Source organism: Eretmochelys imbricata, chromosome 3, assembly GCF_965152235.1.
Source record: "Eretmochelys imbricata isolate rEreImb1 chromosome 3, rEreImb1.hap1, whole genome shotgun sequence".
NCBI lineage: Eukaryota > Metazoa > Chordata > Testudines > Cheloniidae > Eretmochelys > Eretmochelys imbricata.
The window spans coordinates 30,343,768-30,362,358 of record NC_135574.1 but is presented as its reverse complement, the minus strand read 5'-3'; the positions used below and the strand labels follow the sequence as shown (position 1 = coordinate 30,362,358).

Genomic DNA, 18,591 nt, shown 5'->3' with positions numbered 1-18,591 from the left:
AAGGGAGGGGTTCAGCACTGAGGACTGCATGGGGTTCATTTGCCCTATCCCACTGTTCATATGGCCCACACAGCTATGCAATTGTCCAAGCTGTTCTTGGAATGCAGGCCAGGTTATGCAGAGGGGTATGTCTTATGACTATTAGAGACAGCAGCTGCTCACAGTTCTCTCTCGTGCACTCTATCATCCTCCCTTCACTGCCATTCCTGTTCCAAGAACTGCAAACAAATGTCTGCTCCTGTTCTGCTACCCTATGCTCAAGCTGCCAAGCCAGCCTCTCACCATATCTTTCCTCTTGCTGCAAGTTTCTTTGCCTTTGGTACTCAACCTGCCTGTTGGCCTGGGCCAGAATGTCAACGTAAGTACACAAACGCTTCCTCTTGTAACAGTGCAAGAAGCTATGGGGAGCCAGGCTTCTGCAGTGTGGGGAAGCTTTGGCGGTATTATAGCTTGTAGAGGGCGAAGGGCCTGGAATAGGACAAGACATAGAGGGTTGTCTCAAATAGCCCAGTGCCAGAGCACAGAAAAAAATCGTTTTGGAATATCAAGGGCAGAAAATGTTACTTTTTGAAAACTGAACTTCAATACATTGGCAGACGGCACAAACTCCTTAGGCACAGCTGGTTTAATCACAGTGAAAGAAGTGCTGAGAGAATCATAAGTTAAAAATCACAACCCCCCCCCCCCCCCCCAGGCTCTGCAACTGGAGTTGTGGGGAGGCTGGTAGCCTACAGAAGCCTACTCCTGTCATTTCAGGAACTGCACATTTTGGAGGACGGAACAGTTCTTGAAATCCGAAGACTTACTTAATAGGCATAATAACCCTATAGTTAAAGCACTGCCACGGCAAAGGACCATCCTTAAAGCACTGCCACGGCAACACTTTAACATCGTTGCCCCTTTTGCCTCCCCCTGTCCCCCCGGCCGCCAATGGTGGGGCAAACGGAGCAGCTGCTCCGGGGCCAGCGATTTAAAAGAGCCCAAGGCTCCGGCTGCCGCTGCCTCAGGTCCTTTAAATCACCGCTGGAGACCTGGGCGATTATTCCAAGCTGCCAGTGGGAAACCAGGTGTGTATGCCACCAGGTGAAAGTAACTCCATAAGGCTGAAGTCTTTTACTCAGTCCCAGCAGCCAGCCAGGAGCTCCCTCTTGCTCCCCCAGATCTTGCCAGCAACTGAACTGTTTGTGGTCCTGCCGTTCCTGCAATCAGCCAGGAACACAGTCCTCATGCCTCCAGCTCCAGGCAGCAACTGACTGTCTCTTGTATGCCAGCTCCTTTTATATATGGCCTTGGTGGGCCCTGATTGGCTGCTTACCTGCAGCCTCTCTCCAATTAGCTGCATCCCCCACAGCCCCTTTAGGCAGACTGGAAGACTTCTCTACTGCTCCTTTCTGGGACAGGGTGTGGTAGGACCCTGAGGCCTCCAGCCGAGGGCCTCTGGACCTAATACACTCTGTCACAGAGACACTGAAGGACCTCAATCAAAAAGAAGACTGAAAGGCAACTTGACATAAAATACCTGGTACTTAATCTTGCAGTCCCCCCCCACCAAAAAAAAAAAAAAGCATATAAAGAACCAAGAGTTGGAAGTTAAAGATAAAATTAAATTAGAAACAAAGCATAACTTTTTAATGGAGGGTGATTAACCACTGGAAAAAACTAAAATGGGAAATTATGGTTTCTCCATCTCTTGATATCTTCAAATCAAGACTGGATGTTTTTCTTGATTATATCCTTTAGTCATACACACATTACTGGGATCAATACAGGGGTCACTGGATGAAGTTATATAGTCTGTGTTATTTAGAAATAGGCTAGATGATCTCATTGTCCCAAGTTTGAAGATCACTGCTCAGTGCTTTGAATTAAGGAGATTTTGAAAACTGGCTCTATCCAGAAAGTTCACAATTTATTTGGACTAGCCAAAGAGGTATCAGATTTTTTTTAAATGATGAATAAATTATTTTAAGATTCAAAACACTTAAGGCAGAATTCATTCGATTGCCTAGAGCCTTGTATTTGCCCTCTCTGCACTGAAATTAATTTCACCCCCGTTGAAAAGTGTAGGATTTAAAGTTACAACTAAGTTCTCTTTAAAGCATTTGATAGACATCCCATTTACAGTATGTTCCTTGACATGATTCCAATCCTGCAACATTTGAAGTTAATGGTACTAATTCATGTGGGTGAGGACTGCTTGCATAAATGAAGGGTTTGCATGATCAGGCCCCATGTTCACACAGCACTGAACATACTGGTCACTTCCTAATTTAAGCCCTGATTCATCGAGGTACTAATCACGTGCCTAACTTTACACATGCGACTAGTCTCATTGACTTCAACTTACAGACATTTAGGCACTTAACTACTTTGCTGAATTATGGCCTTACTTACCAGTACATACCAAAGCCAATGCTCAGGGTTGTGTTTGATTTAATCTGCTATCAGGACAACAGCAATACCCAAAGCTATGGTGATTCCTATTTTGTGTGTTTATAATGTCAGCTATTATAGGGAAAAATGACTTAACCCTTGATCTCAGGTCTTAGCAGCCTAAAACTTTTCAATCCACATTTAAACAGTGAACATTTCATGATGCTATAAAAAAAAAATCATTGTTTCTCAAATTAAAGAGACAGATAATGTCCTGTTTGCACAGACAGGACTTTCATATAAATCACATCCAGGGTTACACAATAACCAGTCACTGCTGCTCCATGCACAAGTCAAAATCAAGACTTTGAGTTTGTAACACTGTCCTCATGGTGTCTTCTCCAAATACTCCAAGCATTTTGTGAACTTCTCATTAGCTCGCATACAGTTTAACAGGTTCTAGTTTTCTTGTGTCCACCTTTTAGATACAAAAAGGAGTATGTCTGCGCTGTAAAGTCCCACCTTCCAGGTAGCAAGTGAAAGTAAACCAGTTTCTTTAAAACATAATTAAAATGGCCCTCTTCTACCACGTTTACTCTTGAGGTGGCTTGCTGAACGCCTGATATTTTTCCTCTCCTGATGATGTTGCTTCTCAGCTTCCTGCTGTTTCTTCTGCTGCCCTGACTGGAATATTTACAAAAAACAGACTTGAGTTAGAATTCCAGCTGGCCCGCAAAAATGGTACAACATTAACAAAGTCAGGGCAGTTCCTGAGCTACATGTAGTAAAAACTGCACAGTTCTAGACATAAAAACGAAAAGGAACAAGATAATTTATGTGTAATATTTACAGTTTACAAAAACTTTCCCCATTAAACTGTCAAGCACTCAGGTACCACAGAAATAATGTTTTTTATTTTATCTACATTGCATGAATTTGTGTAAAACTAAGGTTCTTATACATGCATCCATCATGTTATTTGAGCATAAAAAGCTATGTTTCCAGTAGAGAATTCTAATGGTAAAAATATTACCATTAAGGTGATGTTATAGCAGTTTGTTCAGCACGATAGCTTTAGGTTCTAGCACTGCAGCTTTAAAATGCAGTGTATTTTAGAGGCACACAGTTTAATGTAATGGTTAAAAAAAAATCTTCAGTCCTTTTGTTCTCCAAATCTTCTGCCTCTCTAGTTTGAACTCAAAATTATTTACATTCCAAACATACATAAGATTTTTACTTTGTGCTTTCCTGACGTCACCTCTACTTCAGAATGGAGACACACGGTTTACAGTTCATTACAGGCTTCCATGTGTTCTATTCCACCTACTCATGTTCAAGCCCAGAAGAGTTTGTTCCTCTGTTGGCTAAAGATGGCTATCACACACTTTACACACGAGTATTTCAAAAGACAATAAGAGAAACTCCCAGGAAACAAAGGTTTTTGTTTTGTTTTGTATTTTTAAACTTGTATCATGTTACACAATAGCTCTGCTATTGATTACATTACTAGGCATGTTTTTACAAAAAAAATGATTACATTTCTGTACCAACATGGCATGTTTCTGTGCTTTGTTGATAATGTTATTCCTCCTTCTCATTTATCATTGACTACAAATACTAGCTCAACAAAACCTTAAAAGCACACTGTACGTTTCAGGACAAACAGGAACAAGGCAGGTACGTAGTTACCCAGTGCAAATTAAACTGCCTCTCTACAAATCATATCTGTAACTTCAGGAAAAGAAAACTAGGTATTACTTTATAAGACAAGAAACTATAGTAGAGCTTCACTAGTCAGCACTTTTGTAGGGCCAGCCCAAGAACTGACTGGAAAACGTGGTAATGGGCAGAGAGGCCAGCATGCACATTCTCCCTGGGCCAGTGGGGGAGCACTGCATAACCCCATGCCCCAAAGACTCACGCAAGCCAGAACAGGGATGGGTTATACGGTGGTGACAATTTCTCTTCCACCCACATTGGAAGGAGGCAGAGGCACGAGCACCACCTCACCTGTTTTGTATTTTAGCAATAAACTGCAATCCTGGAAATTCACTAGAGTGTGAATTCACAGTGTTAAATGAAATGTTTTCCCTTTAGAGCACAAAATACATATCACCACCAATAAGTCATGGAAATACACAAAAGGGAGGGGGAGAGAAATCACATTAATAGGGAAATAAAACCAAAGCAAACCTAATAGTTATGCATACAGAATATTTATGCCTTGCTTCTGCAATCTGATTAATATGAGTGGACTCTCATGATCCACCTGAGAGCAGGAATCTGCCCACTGGGCTCACACTGCAAAATCAGGGCCTTTGACTGGAAGCTGTTCAAAGCACTGAAGTATCTTTTCTGTGTGCTGTAAAATGACTAGTATACTTTAGCTGCGATAAGATTATTTATATCTGTCAAACCATAAATAACATGGAAAATAAATCAAGAAGCTTGAATTATTTTTATTCAGATTCTGTCAGGAATGCAATGCAATATAGGAGGGACACTATACTAACCACTGTATTAATATTATTGTATTAATCAATCTGTGTCATACTCAGACTCATAGATAACGTCAGCAGGGACCACACTGTGATCATTTAGTCTGACCTCCTTTATAACACAGGCCAGAGGCTTTACCCGAAATAATTCCTGTTTTGAACTCGAGCATATCTTTTAGAAAAAGATCTAATCTTGATTTTAAAATTGCCAGTGACGGAGAATCCACCATGACCCTTGGTAAGTGGTTCCAATGGTTAAATATGTGTGCCCTATTTCTAGTCTGAATTTGTCTAGATTTGGTTTCTAGCCCGTAGACCTTTGTCTGCTACAGCGAAGAGCCAATTATTGGAGATGCAGAAAGAACTAGTTTCTATATTCATTAAATCAATACATGCCATTTTGCTTTTTAGCACTTTTTTGAATGTATATGAACCAGTTAATTCAGAAGTTTATTCCTTCCAGTTATGTATCTTTAGTTTCATAGATATTTTTATGAGTGTATCAAGAACTTACTTACTACACTACATTACTACAGCATTTTGGTACATTAGCAACATTTTACACTAACAAGCAAAAAAAAGTAATACAATTTGATAGCTGAAAGGCACACAAAGCATGGGATGAGTATTATTAACTGATCAATTTAATCCAAAAAGATTTTCCTTAAAAAAAAAGAAGTTACTAAGGGTATGTCTACACTGCAGTTAAAAACCAGTGGCTGGATCGTGGCAGCTGATTCGGGCTACGGGGATCAGGCTAAGGGGCTGTTTAATTGCAGTGTAGACATTCGGGCTTTGGCGGGAGCCGGGCTCTAGGACCCTGCGAGGTGGGAGGGTCCCAGAGCTTGGGCAACAGCCTGAGCCCAAACATCCACACTGCAATTAAACAGCCCCTTAAACTGAGCCCAAGTCAACTGGCATGGGCCAGCCACTGGTTTTTAACTGCAGTGCCAACATACCCTGAGATTCCCCTCGCTTTAACTGTTCAGCTACCTCCATTTTGACTAATTTAATAGACGTCTTTATAACATGTGCTAGCTCTCCTAAAACAAATTATAATTGTTTTTAAATAACTTGCAATGACTGTTCTTGCATTTTAAATATTTTTTCCTGGAGAGCATCTGAATACCCCATAAAACCCTTGTTAATACATTTCTTGGTTCAAGAAACTCTCTTAAGTACCTTAAATCTCCACACAGTATCTCTTTGCAACACTTACTATAGTGCCAAAAGTTACTGCTTTTTGGACTTTTAAATTTATCAGCTGTTCTTACGCTATAAGCAGATATCAAACATGCTATGTGATAGCATAAAAAGGGGTTTCCTACCATTGTCCAGAATGCATTCTACAGTACTCTTTAGAAAATAAAGTTGCATTGATTTAAGCATTAGCTTGTTAATATGGAACTGACTTTAATCATGCTTTTCTCTTTTGATGACCAGACTTTGCTTCCACACAGTCCCTTTCACATCTTTATCCAGCACATTAGAAATGCTACTTTACTGATTAAGTCAAATGTCACTTGTTATGAAGGACATTAGAAGGCCAGCGCTGAAGAAAACCCTGTGTAAGTTGATTCAGTAAAAGATATTATCTCAACTACTGTGTGTCTCCCCTCTCTCTCCAATATCCTGGGACAACACAGCTACAACAGCACTGCAAACAATTGGAATTGAAAGGCACTGGACAATATTGTGGACCCCTCAGTAAAAACAATGGAAAAAGACAGACCATCTAGGAAATACCAGGAGATAAACTTTGTAATGTTAACAATGATCAATTCCTGTGGGGGGGAAGTTGGGATTTGGAGGGAAGCAGATACCACAGAGCCACTCAGGTACCAAAACCTGTTCAACCTCCAAACTACATTGATCCACAAGAACTAAAAATACCAACCCATGGAGGATAGATAAGAAGACAGAAAATATCATGACATTCAATAAATCCATGGTATGCCCACACCTTGAATACTGCATGCAGTTCTGGTTGCCACATCTCAAAAAAGATATATTAGAATTGGAAAAGGCACAGAGAAGGGCAACAAAAATTATTAGAGGGACAGAACAACTTCCATCCGAGGAGAGATTAAAAGGATTGGGAGTGTTCAGCTTGGAAAAGAGATGACCTAAGTGGGGCTATGATAGAGGTTATAAAATCATGAATGATGTGGAGAAAGTGAATAAGGAAGTGTTATTTACCCCATCACATAACACAAGGACCAAGGGTCAACCAATAAAATTAATAGGCAGCAGATTGAAAACAAAACAAAAAACAAACGGAAGTACTAATTCACGCAATGCACAGTCAACCTGTCGAACTCATTGCCAACGGGTGTTGTGCAGGCCAAAAGTATAAATGGGTTCAAAAAAGAATTAACGAAGTTCATGGAGGATAGGTCCATCAATGGCTATTAGTCAAGATAGTCAGGGATGTAACCCCATGCTCTGGGTGTCCTAAGCCTTTAATTGCCAGAACCTGAAAGTGGACAACGGGGATGATCACTCAATAGTTCCCTGTTCTCTTCATTACCCCTGAAGCATGTGGCATTGGCCACTGTTGGAAGACAAGATACTGGGCCACATGGATCATTGGTCTGACCCAGTACAGCTGTTCTTATGAAGGCTATGTATTAATTTTATGCCCTCTTCCAAAAGGGCATCATATCGGTGTCTAAACCTTGGAGATGGGACAACGAAAGGCAGGAGTTAATGATGGTCCTAGCAGTGTTAAACTCCCTCTAGGCTTGCCAACTGCATTCTCTTCATCTTTTGAAAAGATCATATCATATGACATGGCTCCTTTCCAGCCCTACTTTTTTTCTGCTCCCATGGACTACAGTGGGATTGGCTCAGGGAAGGGGGGATTTTCCATCCCATTTTACTTTTCTTCATCTCTCTTCTCCCCACTTCACAGAGAGGACACTGGGGGCCCACATTCACTGAACTATGTGTCATATTTACTTTTAACTAGGCCTTCTTACCATTATAAATTGTGTACATTTGTATATTCAATAAAGCACCCACACTGAGAAGAACTTTTAAATGGAGTCACTTGCAACAGAATTGTAACAAAGTAATATACTGATTCTGCTGGGATCAAATCCAGAATGGCATTTCCAACTATTCCCAAATCTTCCCCTCCCCCAAAAATCTTTATGGAAGCTGATCTTTCTTTTGTTCCCCATCATCAACTGTAGGAAGCATTCTGTCTCATCATTTTCTAATATAAAGCTACTATAAAGAGGGTATACATGGGAAGCCCTGCACGCTCATTTAATTAGCTGTAAGGAGTTACTGTATCAATTACACCTGCTGGTAATGCTCCTGAAATGGTGATCCTTTCCAGAGCTTCACTGGAATCTGTGACTTATTCCAAAGTCCACACATTTTAAATTCCAAAGTGGATACAGAGAAATGTTGATGAGAAACGCGTGTGAAAAATTGGTGATAGGAAGTACAATAAGAAATTCCAGTGACTTTGGTTTACTTAACCTTTTGTGTCCCAATTATCCAAAGTGGCACATTCTAATAACTACTTCAGACATTCTGACCACACTATTGTAGTTTTACTTCCATGATGAGAGTTAATTGACAGGTGCTGAACACAAATGGATGATGATGAACAACTTGCCCAGAGGAAGACCAGTTTTAACTGAAACAGATTTCACCAGCTGAAGAATCAACTAATATGAATCTTTATCTTTCACCATCTCCGACCATGTTTTACATGTGCATCACTTTTCCACCCAGAGATCCCAAAGTGGTTTACAGAATATGTAAACACATACGCAATCAATTTCCCTCCTCCTTGCCTCCTCCCCATCCCCTCAAATGCAATCACCTGGAGGGTGAAACAGCTTTTTAGAAACTACACAACTGTTTCCGGAAAGAAATTATGAAAACACCATCCAGTTGAAATTGCTTGGGAAAGTTAGGTAGGAAGAATGCAGTTACTCACTCAAATTGTAATTTGGCAAGTACATTGGAACTACATTTCTTATTCTTATCAATAGTGCCATGGAACTTCAGTGATCAAAGTTGTCGGGAGTTCTGTTTTATCAATATGAGACACTCCCATCACTAACGACTCAGGGGGAAGACTCTCACCTACAGGACATCATCACCACTTCTTTCAGCATCCTGGGTATTTTTTGCCTATGAATCAAGTACTGATCAAACCCAATACTGTGAGAATTGACAAGGTGCTAGCATTGGATGATATAGCTACAGATGATCTACTAAGAGAGGGAACTAGTGTTTCCCACCACGATATGAGTCTGGTGGGGCTGCCCACACACACACACGGGTGTGCAAAAAAGTAAAGGTGCAGTCAATTTATTAAGAAATCAAGAAGCACATCTGTTTTGGATGGATTTGGGCTCCCTGTTTTTTCAGATGACAAATTTATCATCCTGTGCATTATCTTATTTACAGAAGATATTTTTTAACTCACCTTTTTTAATTTGAATGTCATCTGTTTGCTGCCTACTGTGGTATCAGATACACTGAGTGTGCCAAGCTTTTCTTCAAGCTTCAAACGATCTCCAAGAGTTTTTCTGCAGAGAACAATTAAAGAAAAGCCTGTTTCTATTCTTGTCACCATCACATTGTATTATCAGTCTTTACAATAGCAAACAGAAGAAATCACAAACTCTACGAAACAGTCAAATCCTATAACGTGCAAAAAAATTGCAATTGGGTTGTACTTCTGTCATTCTGCACCCCATTATTAAGCAACATACATGCAGCCAACACAAATGAAAAGCAAGTTTCAGTTATTCCCTTCAAGCATTGCTCATTGTACAGCCGTTTTTCAACTTCTGACAGATTTTTTTTATTTTTAAATTCAGGCCTTAGTTCAGACACAAACCAGACCCAATTAGTCCATGTCATTCCCACTGAACCAACATGTGCTATGACAACAGTTTTCTATGGAATATCTGCAGGTGCCAAGTAATTCAGTTGCAGTAGATATTCTAGTGTATTGATCTTAAATAAAATGTAAGACAGGCATTTCAAAGCAAAATGCACCCATTTTGCTTAGCAACCTTAGTTTCTAAAGCCAAAAATACTTTCTACCTTCTACTTCTACTAACATTTATTTTGATTTTTCCCCCCATTATAATAGGCATTTCTGACTCCCTTATTTGTAGCAGCTACCTGAGCTGATTAAAATAACACTGGCGATATGGCAGCTCAATGTAAGTGATTCTAAAAGTTTCATCCTACTTCTATATCAGGAGAAAATATTCTATACCTATCATAGGTTTAGATTTAAAAATTTAAAAATAGAGTCAAACCTCATGATTCTGCACTAATGAATGGAAGACCTTTGTGAATGACTGAATTTTTCTGAATTAGCAAGACAGACCCTGATTCCATAAGGAGCTCTATGTGGACAGACCCCTTCTCCCACTGAAACAGAGTCTAAACTCTTTGGGAGAGGGACTGTGTCTGTTATGTGTTTGCACAGTCCCTAGCACAATGCGGCCTTGATCCATGATTGGGGCCCTATGTAGTACAGTACTGTAATATTAACTGCAAATAGGACAGGGCCTAAATGACCAATCAATAAGGAAGATTAAACTTTATTATGCAATATACATCATTTAGTCTGACAATTGTAGTTTACTTTTAAATAGCATTCATTATAAATGAAGTATACTTCATTCATTCATAACTGTAATGAAGTCTTAGAAATCCACAATCTCACTATTAGATCTTTGTTGAGATGGGGAGAGAGACTGCCTTTTTTGTGCAAATTATCAGCAAGGTACTGATGTATATATTTCACAGATTACTTTTATGAAGGGAAAAAACAGACAGACAAATGGCTGAAAGACTGGGCCCTCAGTATGGAGCCAGGGGAGTTTGCAGGATGTTGGTTAAAAAATAATTTATGTATATGAAAGGCTTTTTCATATGAACTATACAAAATTACTGTCAAGAATTGCTTTCCCCCCATGACTAGCTATTTTGACTCTGGTTTTTCTTCAGTATATTTTTCAGTGAGAACTTGTAAAAACTTGTTCCATCTGTGCTATTTGAGAAGACAAGCTAAGCCTCAGAGCTAACTATGGCAGGAGATCAGTCACTGACAGTGTAGCGGGATTTCTACTTTAAACTGAAGTTCACTTTTCTCCCCTTTGAAAGTGAATGAGAGAAATGTGGCTACTACCCAGCAATTCTTTAGCATGACTGCTTGGATGGTGCTTCAGTCAGAGGAAAATTAATGTGCGGGAGATAGTAGGAAAATGCTATGGGATAACAGCTTTATTCTATAAATAAGGTGGTGCATATATGTACTGTGTGGTATGCACTCACAAAAATATTGCTTAAACATCTATGTTGTGACATACAACTACTCCATACATAGCGAAGGGGAAGGAAACATACTTTTTATCTCCTCCAAAAACATGGCCCAACGGGTACACTAAGAGTGCTGTTCAATTATTATTTATTATTTGTATTACCATAGCACGTAGGAGTCCCAGCCAAGGACTCCTGCTAGGCTTTGTACAAAGACAGAAAAAGATGACAGATCGTAAGCTCTTTGGGGCAGAAACAAAGTGTAAGACAGGAGTCAACAGATGGATACAGACAGCCAGGGGAGCACAAGGAAACAATGGTCAGCATAATAGGCTGATCTCAGCACACCAGCGGCTTAATAGTTGTGGAGTTTTTGCAGGCATCAGAGCAGAGGAGTTTTAAGGAGGTGCAACATGTGAGAAGACACAAAGGGGTTTATCTGAAATTTTAATAAGTGGATGATGGAGGCTGACATGTTGACAGAGAATGAAAGATAGGGTTGTAATAGATTGGGAAGGGCTTGAAAGTGAAGACAAGCAACTTATATTTGATGCAGAGAGATTGGAAAACATGGTCAAAGCACTGTGGTAGGAAAATGGTCTTTGCAGCAGCATTCTCAATGGATATGAGCAGGGCACGACTGCATTTGTCAAGACCAGAGAAAAGGATGTCGCTGTAATCAAGACATGATATGATGATAGTCTGGACGAGAGTCTTAGCTATAGGAGACGGATATGAAAAGTTGAATCTATTACACAGAAAGAGTCTGAAAGATTTGGACATAGAGAGAGGTCTATGTCTTCACGCGCAGGCTGAATTGAAGATGACACCCAGGTTGTGGGTCTGAGCGACAGGCAGGACGTTGGCGTTGTCCAGTGTGACCAATAAAGGCAGTAGCAGGGAGGGTTTTGGTTGTTTTGCTTTGATTAGTTTTGGAGGGAAAGGAAAGGGGAAAATTAAGAACTGTTTTAGCCATGTTGAAATTGAGCTAATGGCTGGACATCTATGAGGAGATGTCAGAAAGACTGGCCAAGATTTTAATTTGGACAGGAGACATGCCTGGAGTAGATAGATAGATCTGTGAAGTTGTCAGCACAGAGATGGTATTTGAATTTGTTTGCAAATAAAGTACCCAGAGATAAGGTATAGAGGGAGAAGAGAAGGGGAACACAGACAGAGTCCTGTGAAATCCCCACAAAAAGTTGGAGTGGGGATAAGGAGAATCCTCTGAAGGAGTGATGAGCGGTAGGATGTGAAGCAGGAGAGTGTGTCATGGAACCAAAGAAGAATTTCAAGAAGAACATGGTCAACAGTGTCAAACATGGCTGACAAGTCAAAGTAGAATGAGGATGGAGTACTGGTTCTGAGCTCAGTCTGCTCGCTACATAAATGTCATTAGAGACTACTCTTAAGGACTTTGCTGCATTTAAGAATATGCTTCAGAATGCTCCTGTCCTGAGAATCCTTGAATTTATGAAGAAATTTTTAAGTATACACCAATTCTTCAGAAGCTGGGCTTGGAGCAGCGCTGAGTCAGGAACTTGACAAAGAAACACCCAGTTTTATATAAGTCATAAACTGTTTCCCCAGGAACATTATACAACTATAGAAAAAAGAACGCTTTGCCATTAAGTGGGTAGTGGAGGCATTAAGGTACTTAATTATGTTGGTCACAGACCATCATTCTTTAAATTGGTTAAATCAAATCAAAGACAAACATGCCAGAATCACCAGATGGTACATGCCACTACAATCTTTCCAATTTTCAGTACATTGCTCAAGGAGTCAGGATAAAAGTGCTGAGCATTTATCATGCCATAGGGCCAGTAGACTTCTCTTTAGGGCTAGTCTTCTTTACAAAATTCTACCATGTTCAAACATGGTTCTAAATAATAAAGCTAGCTGACACTATGACGATTGTGCCTTTACGATAAGCACAGACCAGGACAAATCGTGCTTTGCATCAGATCAGCTATATGGTATTATAAACTGACAGCAGCTGATAATTTAAGGTTTTGGAAGAGTTTGGGGAGTACCCCATGTGCAATCTGAATGCTTCTTGACTGAGTGTAAATGGGATCACTCTTCACAGAACTCGTAATTTAAACATTTTTTTCCGCGGAGAAAGAATTTCACGTGACATGACAACAGCAGTTCACTGAAAAAGGAAAAGGATGCGATGTGCACTCTAGTCCACTTCACTTGTTTAATTATCCTATTTCTTCTTCATTTCATTTGCTATCACGTCACTATGTCTTATTTGTGTTTTGCCTAAGCCCCACATGGTGGAATCGTGTCTTGTTTTACATTTGTAAAACGTCATGCCCACTGGTAGTACAATAGGCACTTTTCCAAACGGCAGCGTTTTTAAAGTCTACTCAGTTTGTCATCACTGGTACTCCTTTATCCCATGAAGAGATCTACAGTATTTGCCGTCAATTTTCTCCTCTACAACAGAAAACAAATATACCCACATGCACACAGACACGCACCTAACCACCCATCCACACAGAAGATTCTTTACTCTGCTTAATTTCCACAGTAATTTCTTTCCTGCTGTGTTGCACTGTACTAATTTCTTCTGAACTTTTAAGTCTTATCTAGAGCTGACTTTAGCTTGTTAACTGAATCTTTCAGTCTGCTTGCTTACAGTTAAGGTTCCCATCTGTTTGTGATTGCTCCTCAGTCATTTCATTTAAGATCAAGGAAGCATCTGAAAGTTTCTTTCAGTGGGACAGAACACCTTAATCAGAGGTCATTGCGTGCACTTACAAAACAGTAGGTTGGCAATAGTGAAACGTGCTTCCATTTCTGCCCCTGTTGCAATGGAAATCAGAGCACATGCCACCTGATCACAATTTGTTCTCCTTTTCAGATCATTGGCTGAAGTAGCAAAACAAAGATGCACACAATCCACTTCCCTCTGACAGAGCACCCGGTGACCTTACACTACAATCTGTATGCCTCTGAAAAACTCAAAAGGGCACAAAAGCAGCCCCATCCCCTGGAATGAAAAGAAGGAAAACAGCCAGGAGCAAGTAAACTGAAAACTTAATACGTAAGATGAAGAAGATTCTAGATAAGGAGTTGAAGCATCCAGAACATGTACGCTGAATAAAGATATGAACACAAACCTGCTGTGTGTAAAATTTGCTAATAAAAAGTGAGCAGGGAAAATGCGAGCAAACCTGCAGAACAGACAAAGGTTAAAGTACTAATCTCAATTAGGATTTATAATATGGTGCCCAAGATGTGTATGTCACTTTACAGACAGAACATGTAGATTGTTGGTCTCTTCCCAAGGTTCTTTAACCTGGCCTCCAAGTGCATAGATTTTTGAGCACTGGCCTCTTCACACATGTTGATAACATTTACGAGCAAAGAACCCCCCCCATATGCATATGAACTGCAGAGTTTTTATGATGCTGTGTGTTTGTTTTAGATAGCACTCCATAAGAAAATTGTTTCTTGTATTGTTTTCTATCTTAGGGATTTCTATAGTGCTTATAGTAGAACCCAAAGGTTGATATTACAGAACCAATTTTATAGTTTAAAAAAAAACAAAAACAAAAAAACAGGTCCTAGAGGTTTTGGGTTCAGTGTTTCCTTTCAATGCACATCACTGTGTTACTTAACTATTTCTAAAATGCCCATCAACATGCAGCTGAGTGACAAAATGGTACCTTGACAAATCTGCCCAATCTGAACAGTAGCAAAATGATCATCAGACATTAGGATGGATGCATTTGTTCACTATTTGTGCAGGAAATGTTTTGGCATGTATAATCGCCCTCTTGTTATAGCATTCATTCTAGTCAGAGCTATGCTGAGCACTTGGCATGCTGTGACATATCTATCTCAGCAGCTGCTGTCTTTCAAGGCTTTTTAATTAGTTTCAGCACAGCTCTCCAATTAATAAAACTGTAATAAAAGTCTGATTTTTTGAAATGCTGCGGATATCTAAGTGAGGTCAATGAGAATGTGTGGCACTAAACACCTGGAAAATCAGGACACTTTCTGTCACCTCTAAAGGACATAAATGCTCTAGATACAGAATCCTACTGCTTTAGCTAACAGCTGAGTTAAAGGATACAAACAAAATTGTATTTAACACGTCTCCTGTCATGAGGCAAGGAAGGAGGAAAAAAAAACAAGGAGGCAGCTTAGTGGGTTATAGATAGTTGCAATAAGCCATAAATCCAGTGCCTCTATTCAGTCCATGACTTTTAATGTCTCCTTTCACCCCTATGACTAGAAAAGTGTCAACTGGCCACTTCGCCTTGAATGCTCCCTTAAAATGTGTGCTTACCTGCCCCCAACTGGGGGCTGCCCTGGGCCCCGCCCGCCTCCCCCACCAAATATTCCTCCGAGTCCCCTAGGGGAGTGCAACCCACTATGCTAAACAACCTGTTCCAACTTGTGTTTAGCTGTGACACTCTCAGTCCTTTCCCCAGGCCTGAAGAAGAGCTCTGTATCAGCTCAAAAGCTTGTCTCACTAACAGAGGTTGTTCCAATAAAAGATACTGCCTCTCCCACCTGGTCTCTCTAATATTCTGGAACCAACAAGGCTAGAACAACACTATATATAAACAAAATATGAAACTCAGACAAAATATTTAACCATGGCTTTTAGCACTGCAAGGAGAAAGCCTGGAGACTAGAACTCTGACAACTAAAATAGATTATTTTTTATAGAATCCAGACATTTTGGACCTATCTAGGTCAAAACATGTTTTTACTGTCCCTGCCCAGCAAAGAGAGGTTTACTTTGTAAGCATGGAGAAATCATGGGGTACTCTATGTTTTCTAACGGGGAGAGATCACACAGGGTGAAATTGTAAGCCCCTTTATTCACACTGGTGAACTGATACTCACATGGAGTAGTCCCACTAACATCAATGGGACTATCTATATGAGAAACTTATCACCAGTGTGGGGTAAGGGCCTCCCAATCTAGTTCAAAGTATCCAACCCTTACTCTTTTCCCTTAAAGTAAGGCACAGGGAATACACATACCACATTCACATAACAAGGGAATAAGAGATGAAATGAGTGTCACTTCAAATTATGCCCCCTCATTACAAAAGTCTAGCTGTAGAAACTGCTTCCAGGACCATTGTGCCTGCTAAATAAAATAACCTGGGTCCCCATAACAAAAAGACAGTCGCGAACAAGCCAACCAAACGTCATTAAACTGAAGTGTTAGTCTTACTTCATTAACTTTTGCTTTTTGGCAGAGTCCTTGAAGCTTCTGAATTCCTCCCCTGTTTTAAGCTCAAGGAATTGGGGTTTCAACGTTGTTTGCTGACCCTCCTTGAACCTTTCCTGCCGTTTTACTTTTTCCTCTTGGCGTAGAAGTTTGCGCTGTTTCCTGACCTCTTCAACCCAGCCTCTCTCATCATCTGAAGTCTCAGAACTTTCTGCATCACTTGGTTTCCCTTCTGGCTCTTCCTCCTCTTCCTGCAGACAAAAATAGTTACTCTAAGGAACCATTAACTGATTCTTTTAAAAACTATTTGCCCAATTAGAGTACGTGACAATCTCTACATATGTCCAATTTGAAGAAAACTAGAATTCTAATACATTAACCAAATACAGCATGCAGAGTAAATGCTAATTACATCCACAGACACACTATGTGATAGATATAACAATAAATTAGTATATTTAGACATTAATATTAATTTAATATTAAGTTATGTGTATAAATCTTAATCACACTCATTTATAGACAGATTGATAATTTTCCATTGTTTTCTTCACCTTTCTAAAGTCCATAAAAGAAAAGCCTGAATGCTTGTAATAAAAAACAAAGAACTAGAAGTAATCCTAACCTAGAAGGAAAAAGTTTTACCTGCTCTTGTGCTTCTTGCTGTTCTAAAATCTTTAGTTTCTTCTTTCTTTTCTCACTTATTTTAGAAACGAGTGGATTAAGCAGCCTAAATTCTTCACTCTTCTCATCCACCTGGAAATCTGGGTTCTCAAACATGACTTTGAACCGGTCATCAGTGAGAATGTTAGGCAGATTCTACAATGGAGAAGAAAAACAATAGTTACAAAATTTTGAAACAAATGCCGGTACAATGATTTAAAATGTAAAGCTCATTCAATTACTACTCAGGTTTAATTAAGCAAGAAAAGACAACTGGATATAGGTATTGATTGCTTGGTTCTCCCAGACCATTTACATCAAGATCTATTCAATTTATCTAAAGTATGGTTTTACTATTTTCATATAAATCACAAAAACTATTCTGACACATCTGTTAACAATACATATTCTGCTATTCAAACTATAGGAACCTCAGGTCCAGTGTTTTATATTTCAAGGTAAGTGTCTATTAGAGCTGGTCAAAACTCCAACTTTCCAGTTCATTGAAAATTCTGACTTTTAAAATTTGAAATTTCTTTTTGGCACAATAATTTCATTTGGGAATTTCAAATATTTATTTTAGAATTTATTTTATGTTTTTTTCTTCATTTTTACATTATGTTATGACATGTCATTATGCACTACTACTGCTGAGATGACAAAATAGTTAAAAAAATAGTCTATTTTTATTTTTGAAATCATTAAGGACAGGTGCTTAGTACTGAGACAGGATATCTCCTTTTCTAGATCTAAGAGTCCTCTGTGTCCTAATGAAACCGTTTTACACAAAAAAAACGTTTCCATGAAACCAACTCTAGCATCGATAACGTGTTGAATATATGTGAACTTGGACATTCCTCTGCATCCGTTAGCTAATCAGCCATGTTTACAGGTGGAGAAAACTGCTTGACCAGGATGGTTCCATCACATATGAAACACTATTCCTCAGAGATGCATTTCCATTCATATTTTATAAGACTGCTTTAGTATCAAAAATATTTACAACTCTCCCCCCACAATGGTTCTATGCATCCTGCATACTTTCTCCCTCCCCCCCACCAACCAATCCCAAACATAGCAAGGAAAGAGACAATTTTGTCTGTCTCATTAAAGGGCCTAATGCTGCAACACTGGAGCCAATGGTAGTTTTGCCACTGACTTTACTGGACCCAGGATCAGGCATAAGGAATTTATAATTTCAACTAGTATTAATATGCTTCATATTAAAGATTTCCTCAAGACTTTTTTCCTTTAATAAAAAAAAAACACCCTTTTGTCTGATGCAGCTGCAAAATTTCTACCAGGAGGGCTCTCTCTGGTCCAACTATTTGTTTTCACAGCTGCTTAGAAAGGAAAAAACATAAAAGGGGATAGGTTTAAATTAGAGAAGCTTAGTATCTACAAATGTCTGGCTAATGGTCTAATCTAAAAATAAACAGCAGAACAAACAAAAACTAAATCACCTGTCCTTGGTAAAATCCTTAATATTGTTTCAGGGAAATATTCAGAACCTGTATTTTTATATGGCATTTTATTTCT

At 39.4% G+C, this 18,591-nt stretch overlaps 1 protein-coding gene across 2 annotated transcripts in view; it reads right to left on the bottom strand.

The window, feature by feature from the left end:
* Positions 1-1,602: 1,602 nt before the first annotated feature.
* The window catches only part of NOL10 (nucleolar protein 10), an 85,747-nt gene continuing 68,758 nt past the window's right edge, over positions 1,603-18,591 (bottom strand). For both annotated transcript variants that reach the window (XM_077812523.1, XM_077812525.1), the window contains 4 exons: positions 17,035-17,208; positions 16,393-16,640; positions 9,325-9,427; positions 1,603-3,057 (listed from right to left, as the gene is read on the bottom strand). In XM_077812523.1, the coding sequence (XP_077668649.1) occupies positions 2,941-3,057; positions 9,325-9,427; positions 16,393-16,640; positions 17,035-17,208 (642 nt within the window). In that variant the 3' untranslated portion in view covers positions 1,603-2,940. The remainder of the gene's footprint in view (positions 3,058-9,324; positions 9,428-16,392; positions 16,641-17,034; positions 17,209-18,591) is intronic.